Below are 12,632 nucleotides of genomic sequence, written 5' to 3' on the forward strand. Positions count from 1 at the left end.
TAAGATTAAGCTGGAAGCTGAAATATATAGAAACTTAAAAAACAAAAATTATGTTAACTTGTAATTCTTAATATTAATGGAAAAATTTGACATTCCATAAATATAAAATTAGTTTTTCAGAGCCAGATTGGTTGTTCAGCAGTCAGTATGCTGTTAAAAACCCAGTTACACCTCTTTAAACAAGGCTTAACGTTTTAGTTTTTTTTTAACAGCGATATTCCATCGTAAAAGGGGAAGTTTTCGACAGTTCAAGTGATTACAATTAATTGCTGGCTATGGGGATTTCCACAGCGCAGCCTGTGGCGGACCAGGGAATGACTGACAGCAACTTCAGGATTTCCGCGTTTATCTACGCGTGCGCTAAATCCTGAAGTTACGGTCAGTTTCAGAGGGCTAATGACTGGGAACGTTGACAGTTTCACCACCGCAAAATCCGGGCCATTAGATCACACTATTCTAATGGATCCATGCGCCTCTTACCTAGCTCCCAAATGCCTCTTCCTAGATGCTCAATTTTCTCTGGTAATGTTCCAGTTAACAGATTTCCCTAAAATTTGTATTTTAATGCAGTCGTTACCATTTTATTTTAAACTAGTTCACAATGGTGTTAAAATAGTGTACAAAGGAGCTCTACAGGAAAATTTTAACCAGTGCACTACCAGAGCCAATCAAACCACCAAGAGAGAGAATGGTGTAATTAATACAAAATGCTATCTTAATAGGATTTTTTTTTCTCTCTCTCTCGCACCCAGCAACAATGTTTGCTGGTTGTGGAAACTACTGACAACATTGCTGGAGTGAAGGGAATTTGTCACTGGGATGGTTCATGTTACACAGGGTTTTCTGACCCCAGTTGGGGTAGTTTTTCCAATTCACGTCTGTGCCTTTAATGAGCATCAGGAGCAGCCGTCTTCCAGTTGTGAGTCGAGACCCCTCCCTCTCTCCCGGTCTACCTCAGAAATGCCCCAGTTCACAACAGTAAAACAGGCCATTTGGTCCATCAAATCTGTGCTGTTTTTCTCTGCTGGAGCCCCCAATCTAATTCTACTCTACTGCTTGCCCCCATATTGTCTGTCATTTCTCTTTTTCAAGCTGCTATATTATCCCTTTTAATAGAATTTGTGGACTCGGGTTCAACAGCAGTCTGTGGCAGCTTTTGACCACCCTCTGTAAAGAATTTTAATTCTGACCTCCCCTTGAGCCTTTGTGGTTATCTTAAATTAGACCCTCTTATTACTGTCTCTCCAGTCAGGTCAGGTGTTAAAACCTGCTGCTGTACGTACAGTAGACAGTACTACCTGTGACTGGTCAACACTCTTGACTTCCTCATGTGACAATGCTTAGCATTTACTCATTGTCGTTCTCAAGAAGGCACAGCTGAGATTGGGAGCTTAGTGACTTGGCAAATTCGACCTGTGTGTTGGTGCTCCCAACATTCTGTCCTATCACACTGCCACCCTAACAACTTTTGTGTTGCTCTTGTTTCTCACTGCTTCTACAATATATCTGAATTAATCATCTATTTCTTACCTTTGTTTTCTTATTCTTTTCACACTTTCATTCGTCAAAGTTTAGCAAACTGTTTGGCCATACTGTTCTTTGTTTATTAACCCTCTCACACTGCCAAATTCCACTGGAAGCCCTGCAATGCTATGCAGATTTTAGATTTAATTTGCATGTGTAAATTTATCTGCAATTAGTGTCTAAAAGTGACAGAATTAAGTATTCATTAGAACAAAGCTTAGTTACAAATTGTTGCTAGTATTAGCTGACTCTTGCTAGATAGTCAGGTTGTTTGACACAAACCCTGGTCATAGCTTACAGCAGTATAATTCTCTAACATCACAGTCCAATTCCGGCACAGCAACGATGTGCTGTACCATTCATTCTATGATTCTATAACACGGGCATTGCCAGATATGGTTAGCATTTAAACAGCTAGCTTCAATTCATTTGTCACTTCTATTGCCAGATCTTTGTTAATTTGTAGAGAGGTCTGGTTTAGGACTGAATGCTGCAGGATTAGTGATTGAGATTGAACAGTTTATGCCTGCTTTGAGAAAAATGTGTTTTTTCAGTCATTAACAGGGAGAGGTTTTAATGTAACTTAAATGGATAGCATGTTTGATACGCCTGCCATTTAAGCTACATAATTACACTAATTTTTTCAGGGAAACTGACTTTCCATTTCTTTGAGGTGACATTCGGACCTGATGAGAATTTTTTTATTGCCGTATTGCTTCACTTATGAGTTCCTACTCGCCCCCCGCACCTGCACCCTGCCCCCACCCACCCACCCCCGGCGCAATCCTTGCTGCTGTCAATCTGGAATGCAAATACTGTTGGGACTAGACAGTTATTTGTAAACTCTAGTAAGCGCTTCAGTTTACAAGTGCCATAGAAAAGAAATAATACTGCCTGATATTTGCAGATCACCTGCAGTTGAGTTGAATAAACTATTATCATTCTGCCATGCAGTTTTTAGACCCTGTGGCCTATTCCCTTAATTGGTCAAAGGACTATGCATTTTAAAAGTTACAGATGTCTAACTCTACTACACAAAACAATGGAAACACTTCAGTTTAAAGGAATTGCTTTTAATTGAAACTTTTTACAGAATAAAGCAAGTAGTAATCCCGCAATGATGGTCCATTAGCGCACGAGCAGGGTAGAGGCAAGGTATTTGACTCCCTGAGGGCGATCGGAGACCAAGTCACCTTGGATCACAGTTGCCAATTTCTTAGCTGCCTATTTTGATATTTTGAACTGCATTGACGGGGCTTAAGGTCCAACGGGCTCTCCACCTTCTTGTTTAGGAAAGGGTATTTAATGCTGGGACTTGTAAAAAGGAGATACTGTTGCTGAAAGGGTAAATTGAGATCACTCTGGAGCAAACATGCTGAGGGAATTCTCCTGAATTCATCTGGAAGAGCCTTCTTCCTGGCTGCTGGGTGGATTAGAAGTCTATACTCAGTGGGATAAAGGAGAGGCTATATAGTTAGAGTTATCAGTTAGTCACCCGGTATATTTAGCACATTGATACCAAGGCGTTGCAGGAAAAAAAATACTTTGAAGTAAGTTAGCTTGCACGTGCAATGAATTTCTTGTGTGAAATTTTTGTTAGGTAAGGGTATCAAGGCATATGGAGAAAAGGCGGGTAAATGGACTTGAGGTGCAAATCAGCAATGATCCAATAAGCAGAACAGGCTCAAGGAGCTGAATGGCCTCCTCATGTTCCTATATTTTAAATTAATCACCTCAAATTGCTGGCACTACCACTAACTAACCACTAATATTTCATCCCAGTGTTATACTTCAGACAACCTAAATTTGGACGGTGGAAATCTATGATTTATATTATGGGGTATTTTTCCACAGTTCAAGTGTTCTATGAACTGTCACATACCCACTCTTGTGCCTTATCAGAATTCCAATGGCACATTCAGTAAAGTTACTGGGGCCGATTTTTTTTGTGTGTGTGTACTGGTCGTCAATTCTAAGCAAAACTGGTGTGTTGTGGTTATGATATTGGACTAGTAACCCAGAAAGCATGTTCAAATATCACTATCACACCAGAAAAATCATCATGCTGTAAAAATCCAACTGCTTCTTTAACACCCTCCAGGGAAGGGAACCTGGCACTTTACATCTGACTTGAGTCCTCTAAAAGAACTGCTACAAAACAGAACAATAAGAGGTTTGTCCTAGTTTTCTATCAGTAGTAACCCAAACATCAGAGAAGATTCGGGCAATTGCAGCTCAGTTGAACCTGCAAGGTCCTCTTCAACAACTGGGGACTAGTGCCCAAGTTTTGAAAGTCTGTCCCACAGACTAGTCAAGCAAATAGTTATAACGTTCAGCCAACATCCCAGACACTTCCAGCACCATCCCTAGGTATATCCTGTCCCACTGGCCGGATAGATCTGCTGGAAGTGGGGGGCACAATGGAGTCCTCAACATTTGCTCTGGACCACATGTGGTCCAATGGCTTCAGGTTAAACAAAGCCAAGGAAATCTGCTGAATACTTACTGCTCCCTCAACTTACCAATCATTGCTGCTTCATGTTGAATGACATTTGTAGGAAGCACTGAGAGAAATAAGAACACACAACCTACTCTGGAGGGTGGACTTCAATGACCACAACCAAGATTGTTTCTGTAGTATCACCAGTGACCAAGCTGATGGACATAGCTGCCAGTCTGCGTCAAGTAGTGAGGCAGTCAACATGAGGGAATACCTGCTTGACCTCGTTCTCACTAACCTATCTGTTACAGATGCATCGATCCATGATAACAATGGTAGAAGTGACATGCTAACCTGACTGAGACCTGATCTAGCAGCCCAAAACTGGGCATCCCTAAGATGCTGTGGGCCATCAATAGCAGAATTGTACACCACCACAATCTAACCTCATCTCTCACTCCTCCATCTCCATCAAGTGACGGAGCAGCCCAGCACCGTATCCCTTTTTAAAGGCTACTGAAGTGCAGGTGGTACAGTATGTGGTGGTTGTGAGGCCACTTCAATATCTTGATGAGATGTCTGAAAGGAAGTAGAGGAAGGCTCCAAGCCTACAGCTGACTTGTACCATCAATGGCTGTGTCAGTCCTTTGCTGCATGGTAGTTGCAGGTGCCCTAGCAGCTGATGACACAACCCTGCATCTGACTCTCTGCTGACTTAAACTCTCAGTTCTCTCAGTATTTGCCAAGTAAGTGCAACTATGCCTGCAAATACAGTTGTCATCTTGGCTGTGTGGCCAATCGGGCTTTAAAACACCTCGATTTTAAAATTCACATCCTTGTTATCAAACCCCTCCATGGCCTCGCCCCTCCCTATCTCTGCAACCTCCTCCAGCCCTACAACCCTCCGAGATCTCTGCGCTCCTCCAATTCTGGCCTCTTGCGCAATCCCGATTTACATCGATGCACCATTGGTGGCCATGCCTTCAGCTGCCTAAGCTCTGGAATTCCCTCCTTAAACCTCTGCCTCTCTTTCTTCCCTTTTAAAACGCTCCTTAAAACCTACCTCTTTGACCAAGCTTTTGCTCACCTGTCCTACTATCTCCTTATGTGGCTCAGTGTCAAATTTTGTTTTATAACACTCCTGTGAAGCACCTTGGGATGGTTTACTATGTTAAAGGTGCTATATAAATGCAATTTGTTGTTGGTCATCCTAGCATGCCTTCTTACATATGTAGTATCACTGAAAGCTTGACCGACTGTGGGATGCTCCTGAAGAACCGTCAAACATTCACATATCTTAATTGTGCCATCGGTGCCCCAGCTTCCTTTGGAATGAGTGTCTTTGCAAGCACTAACTCGTCTACCAAAGTGAAATCTGCTGACCTCTGTGGATGTGGGTACCTGAGGTTTGCACAGAACATCTTTTGTGCAACCTGCCCTGCTTGGCATTCCTCTGGTAGTGGTGGTTCTCTTCTCAACTTGGCAGATAGGGGGACTCCCATCGATGCCAGTAATTACACTAATTGGCTCAATAACTCATGAGAAAATAAGTAAGAGCAAGAAACAGTGTAAAAGTGACTGTAAAATGGTTGAATGAATCTTGTTAGGTCTTGTAAATGTACTGCAGTGTACTCGCAACACCGTACAACCCTGGCTGATCATTATATTTTTATATATATATAAATTTGTAGCTAGTTTGATGGCTGGAAAATAATGCGGAACATTTAATCCCATCGCTTCCTCCTCTCCAAAAATGCATGCCATTCATAACAGGGCAGAGACCCAGAATAATGAGTAATCGCCCTTTCTGTGGCATCCTAGAGCAGCGGTGCAGGAGTGAATCTGCATATTAGCGATTCCATTGCTGATGTGGATTGAGGAATTGAGCTTTTTTTTTAAATTGCTCTCTTTACTTACAGCATTGAATCCTGCTGATAACTTTTTTTTCATCCTTTGCAGAACAAATTTTACATTGAAACCAAACTTAACAGAGATTTGAAAGATGACCTCATAAAGTTGTTTACAGAACAGGTTGCAGAAAAGCATGTTCCCACCTTAATGCGTAAGTAGTGTTGATACTTTCTGCATCTTGGCTTTTGTGCCAGAGTTGGCTTGATTCCGAAGCTGAGATGGAAACCTTTATTCAGAATTGTACTTTTGGTATGCATTCTACCAAGTACTGCCTTTGGACACATTAGACTTTAACAGTAATTATGGGGTTGCCGCTGATTTATGAGATGCCATCCTGGAAAGAAAACACTCCCTCTCCTAAGCCCTGATCTTGGCTGTCGGCATGTTTACCAGACATTCCTGGGATGTGTCTTGGGGGGATATAGTTTTTTTTAATATGACTAACCTAGGGTTATTTGGACAGCAGTTGCACTGTACATGAAAGTTAGATTGTCATTGCAGATATGTTTTCGGATTCCAGCTCATATCTCCTGTATTTGCTTGCTTCATTTCTTTTTTCTATTTGAGAAATTGGCAGTGAGCTTTTAATTGACTTTTGCTTTTGCATTCCACCTCTTGGATTATTCTTCTATTACAAAACTGCAGTTGAGTTAACGTGACTCATGGCAGTAGATTGCCTGATTTTCTTTACAGCTGGAAGTGTAGCTGTATATTTGCTTCTGTCATTTGAGATGCTCTTAAGCTTCACAGCAAATTAAAGTCAAAAAGAAGGACATTATCCGGGTAAATGAAAAATCCCCTGATAACTATATGGTAGTTTATTTTATTTTCCAATTATGCAAATCTAAAATAAAGAGAGCAGGAGGGACAGAGGATGCAATCGACAATTTACAGATGGATTTAGGTCGGTATTGCAATTGGGCAGACAAATTAAAATGAATATAAAATATTGCATATTGGGTAAAAGTGAGTGACTTAAGTGCACAATGAAAGGAATAGCAATAGAACAGGACGGCTTGAAAAAAGTCTTGAGAGTACTCGTCACTTTTAATTTTCGGTAAATATGTAGGAGCTGTTGAAAAAGTAAATCAAATGCTGGTATACACAGTCCGAACAGTTGAGTACAGGTCAACAGAGGTTATGCTGAAGTTTTGTAACGCATTGGTCATTCCATATTTGGAGTGTACAATTTTGGCCATCGCATTTTAAAATAGAAATGCATGCATTGGAGAAAATGTACAGAAGAGCAATAAGAATGTTCTCAAATGTGAAGAGGCTCAGCCAAAAAGAAAGATGGGAAACACTTGAGCTGTACAGTATAGGAGGTTAATGGAGGACCTTGTCCAGGTATGTCAAGTATTAAATTGTATCAATAGCAAAGGTGAACCATAAATATTACTTGAAGGTAAGTCAGGCCAATAGGACCAGGACACACAACTTTATTGGACAAGAAAATTGAAAAAGTCATAAACATTTGCAATAACTCACCAGGTAAGGTAGTAGAGCTGAAGACTTGGGGCTTTCAAACTAAAGTTGGATGCAAGGCTGGGTGAGTTAGTGCTAAAGAGATGGACATTCATGGGCTAAATGATCCTTTGTCTTTGACTCTTTGTTTTTGTGTCAGCTTGACTCAGTTGGTTGCACTCTTGCCACCGAGTCAGAAGGTTGTGAGTTCAAGCAGCACTCCAGGATTGAGCACATAATTTAGGCTGCCACTTCAATGCAACACTGAAGGAGTACTGAATTACCAGGAATGCCGTCAATTGGATGGGACATTAAACCGAGGCCCCAACTGACAATTTGATGGTTCAGATGGGCACAAAAGACCCCATGATATTTTTCAGAGAAGAGCAGTGAGTTGGCCTGGTGTCCTGGCCAGCATTCCACCTTCAACCAATTCCACCAAAAACAAACTAGCTAGTCATTCATCTCATTCGCTATAGCTTTATATAGGACATTGCTATGTGCAGATTGGCTACTCTGTGTATTTGCATAACATCAGTTAATTGGTTTTGAAGTGTTTTGGGGACTTCTTAGGGACGTGATAAGGTGCAAAGTAAATGCCTCTTTTTATGAAGTGCTGTATGGAAATAAAATCACAATTTTTGAGGTAAGTAAGTCATGTGGTCTGACTTAAATTTTATTCACCTAAATTCATAGAATTAATTTCATGAAGTGATTGACATTTACACTTTTTTCTGTTTAACCCATTGAGTCAATTACCTCTCCCCTTTACAGTTTTGGGCTGCGCGTACCATATGAGACCAGTATCCTCCAACTAAAGTAATGTGGTTGGCAGAGACCCATATTACCTTGCACACTGATTTCTGATCCCAACAACGGAGCTATACAGCTGCATTCTTTGATGTATTATGTAGCTCTGCTTTTTTTTTAATGTTGGCAGAGAATGAGTGGGAGCATCCATTTTATTGTAACATTTAAAAAGGCTCAAATGGGAACTTTTACAATGTGGCCTTTCTTTGGGCTACAATTATACCGGAGCCAGTTTATACTTGGACTAATGTGAGCTGGCCTCCTGGCTGGGGTCTCTGCACTTGCCTTTAGTGTACTCGGGTATCACATCGGGATCTGATTGTCCTTTTGTTACCTTCAGAACAGTGTGTACTCAAGCCACTTGACTCTGGCACGAAATATAACTCTCTTCCTGCTGGTGACCTTCATTTAGTACTTTAATGAATAAATGTTAATAGCTCCAGTTCAATTTAAGTATTATGGTTCTCCTTATACTTTGTTTAATATCTGTTTCTTCTACTTCTGTTTCAGCTTTACTAATAGAAGCTCAGTCAACGCCATTTAAGATCACTCCTTCAACCATGGCAAATATAGTTAAAGGCTTATATACGCTTAGACCTGGTAAGTAACAGAAGGTGAGAATCTTCTGGTTTTTTAAAAATAAGATGATTTTGTGTCTTGCAAAATATATTCCCCAAGGCTAAGCTGAAGATATTTTTTATTATCTTGTGAAGTAACTTTATAAAGCTTCATTTCTCTCTTTTTATTCTTAGGCTCCAAATACACCATCCTACGCACGCCCACAATGTTAAAATCGGGACCTATCCCACTATTGCGTACTTGAATTCATTCCGCCCCAGAACTTCAAAATTGTGGCACCCTCTCAGTTTTTCCTCCTCCTTTATAACCTACCAATTTATGCAATCTCCGTATACCATTGTCTTGTCTCCAGTAGTTGGTTTATTTTGTCCTCTATTCTACTTTTTGGCTTTGGTGGTACCCTGCACATGGCCTTGGCCCTTGAACCTAGTTTTCTCAACAACAAAACAACTTCTGTTAATCCATGGAGTAAATATTACTGAAAAGCTTAATTAGATGAAACATGTATAGTTTAAGACGCAGTTCAGTGGTTACTTTAATATTTGTACAACGTTGGGTTATTTACTGGGGTCTATAGCATCCCAATTTAGGAATCTTATTTTGGCTCATGCAATTGAATCGTTCTTGGTCGCTCTTCAAGGCACATGGAATAATATATTAAAGTAAGAATGCATCTTTTCAGAAAAACTGATAATGTGCTACATCAGGGGTTCTCAACCTTTTTGCTGCCGAGGTCCGCTTCCCATGTTATAAAAATTTCAATGACCCCCGTAACACAACTCGAGTATTTTTTCTGTAAAAATTAGTTATACAATTAAACATATATATTTATTATCATTTTTGTTTTACTTAATGCGAAAATTGTTGCTGGTTCTAAAGTTGACTGCCTCTGAGGTTGGTAGAGTTGTGCTTAAGTTAGTAGACTGTTGCTGAGGTTGGTAAAGTGCCACTGGAGCTGATGTTGATGTCCGTACCAGCTCTCGCTTCTCCTCTTGTACGTTACTAACGAGCCGAGCGAAGAGGAGCGAGCCTGCTGAGACGGCATCGCCTGGACAACATGGCAGATCGATGACCATGAGCCCCTGGGGCCAAGCAGTGGTTTCCGGTTCCTCACGTCTAGTGTGGTGCCGGGGACTAAAGTGATACTTGCTTGGGGAGGTTAGTGAGCCGCTCAAAGCATGTCCTATTGGCCGGGGGTTCTCAGCAGGGGGCCTGTGGACCCCCTCGGAGCCCTGGTTGAGAACCACTGTGCTACATAACCTTACTGTGAGAATTCACTGTATTAGCACACATGGATTTAGCATTATATGACAGCTGGCTGATGAGACAGAAGTGTAAGACTGTGTGTCATGTGGGCAGAAAATACCATAAATTTCCTTTTTAGAAATAAAGGGGTAGAAAATGGAACTCGTACCAGGCACACTGAAGGCCCAATTTTGGGACTAACGTTGTGCACAACTAGGATGCCTAAACAACTACCGACCCAGAATTGGTTTGTGCCGTTTTCAGGGATCTAGGACAGCCACCTAAAACGAGCATTGGGCCCCTTGCAGATGCTAATGCGAGGCCCAACGCCTGTTTTACGACATGAAACTAGGTGGGATTGTGAGTTGTGAGGAGGATGCAAAGGGGCTTCAAGGTGATTTAGACAAGTTGAACGAGTGGGCAAATACATGGCAGATGCAGTATAATGTGGATAAATGTGAAGTTCTCCACTTCGGTTGGAAAAACAGAAAGGCAGAGTATTATTTAAATGGTGATAGATTGGGAAATGTTGATGTACAGAGGGACCTGGGTGTCCTTGTAAACCAGTCACTGAAAGCAAACATGCAGGTGCAGCAAGCAGTTAGGAAGGCAAATGGTATGTTGGCCTTCATTGCAAGAGGATTTGAATACAGGAGCAAGGATGTCTTACTACAGTTATACAGGGCCCTGGTGAGACTACACCTGGAGTACTGTGTGCAGTTTTGGTCTCCTTACCTAAGAACGGATATACTTGCCATAGAAGGAGTGCAGCGAAGGTTCACCATACTGATTCCTGGGATGGCAGGACTGTTGTATGAGGAGAGATTGGGTCGACTAGGCCTGTATTCACTAGAGTTTAGAAGAATGAGAGGGGATCTCATTGAAACATATAAAATTCTGACAGGGCTAGACAGACTGGATGCAGGGAGGATGTTTCCCCTGGCTGGGGGGTCTAGAACGAGGGGTCACAGACTCAGGATACGGGGTAGGACATTTGGGACTGAGATGAGGAGAAATTTCTTCACTCAGAGGGTGGTGAACCTGTGGAATTCTCTACCACCGAAGGCTGTGGAGGTCAAGTCACTGAATATATTTAAGAAGGAGATAGATAGATAGATTTCTAGACACAAAAGGCATCAAGGGGTATGGGGAGAGAGCGGGAATATGGTATTGAGATAGAGGATCCGCCATGATCATATTGAATGGCGGAGCAGGCTCGAAAGGCCGAATGGTCTACTCCTGCTCCTATGTTTCTATGTCGCGGGGGGGGGGGGGGGGATTTGGGATGCCCTGGGCCGAGCAGGCATTGGGCCTGCTTGGGTTTTCTTGTGCTGGATGTGGCCTATCCAGCGGCCGCCACCAAAAAGGTTAGTCCCACAGTCAAGCAACAGCCTGACAGTCATACTCACAGAATCATACCTTTAAGCCAATGTCCCAGACTCCTCCTCCATCACCATCCCTGGGTGTATTCTGTCTGACTGGCAGAACAGACCCACCAGGGGTGGCGGCACAGTGGTATACAGTCGGGAGGGAGTGGCCCTGTGAGTCCTTAACGTTGACTCCGGACCCCATGAAGTCTCATGGCATCAGGTCAAACATGGGAAAGGAAACCTCCTGCTGATTACCACGTAACGCCCTCCATCAGCTGATGAATCGGTACTCCTCCATGCTGAACACCACTTGGTAGAAGCACTGAGGGTAGCAAGGACACAGAATGTACTCTGGGTGGGGGACTTCAGTGTCCATCACCAAGAGTGGCTTGGTAGCACCACTTTTGACTGAGCTGGCCGAGTCCTGAAGGATATTGTTGCCGGACTAGGCTTGCGGCAGGTGGTGAGAGAACCAACAAGAGGGGAAAAACCTACTTGACCTCATCCTCCCCAATCTACCTGTCGCAGATGCATCTATCCATGACAGTATTGGTAGGAGTGGTGAAGTCCCGCCTTCACACTGAGAACACCCTCCATCGTGTTGTATGGCACTATTGCCGTGCCAAGTGCAATAGATTCAGAACAGATCTAGCAGCTCAAACTGGTCATCCACAAGGCACTCTGGGTCACCAGCAGCACCAGAACTGTGTTTCACTATAACCTGCAACCTCATGGCCCGGCATAACCCTCTACCATTATCGTCAAGTCAGGAGACTAATGCTGGCTCAATGAGGAGTGTAGAAGAGCATGCCAGGAGCAGTACCAGGTGTACCTGAAAAGCAGGTGCCAACCTGGTGAAGCTACAACACAGAACTACTTGCATGATAAAAGATTGTGGTCAGAGCTTAAGCTATCTCCATCATAGCTTCCCTCATCAACCTAGGATACAACCCATCCGGACCGGGTGACTTAACAAAGGAAGCAGCATGCTATAGACAGAGCCAAGAAATTCCACAACTAATGCATCACATCAAAAATCTGCAGTCCTGCCACATACAGTCGTGAATGGTGGTGGACAATGAAACAACTAACAGGAGGAGGCTCCATGAACATTTGCATCCTTAATGATGGCAGAGCCAAGCATGCGAGTGCAAAAGACATGGCTGAAGTGTGCGCAACCATCTTCAATCCTCCTGACGCCCCCACCATCACAGATGCCAGTCTTCAGCCAATTCGATTTATTCCACGTAATATCAAGATATGGCTGAACGCACTTGGTACAGCAACGG

General features: G+C 42.6%; 1 protein-coding gene across 3 annotated transcripts in view; it reads left to right on the top strand.

The window, feature by feature from the left end:
• Positions 1 to 12,632, top strand: part of cacul1 (CDK2 associated cullin domain 1) — a 94,808-nt gene that overhangs the window by 54,383 nt on the left and 27,793 nt on the right. For all 3 annotated transcript variants that reach the window (XR_015079192.1, XM_085994391.1, XM_085994392.1), the window contains exons 5-6: positions 5,924 to 6,026; positions 8,660 to 8,749. Coding sequence is in view for 2 of the 3 variants with exons in the window: in XM_085994391.1 (XP_085850517.1) it covers positions 5,924 to 6,026; positions 8,660 to 8,749 (193 nt within the window). In the remaining variant the exon portion in view is untranslated. The remainder of the gene's footprint in view (positions 1 to 5,923; positions 6,027 to 8,659; positions 8,750 to 12,632) is intronic.

The sequence above is a fragment of the Somniosus microcephalus genome, chromosome 8 (genome assembly GCF_052327205.1).
Source record: "Somniosus microcephalus isolate GS21.2 chromosome 8, FLI_Smic_1.0, whole genome shotgun sequence".
In the NCBI taxonomy this organism is placed as follows: domain Eukaryota; kingdom Metazoa; phylum Chordata; class Chondrichthyes; order Squaliformes; family Somniosidae; genus Somniosus; species Somniosus microcephalus.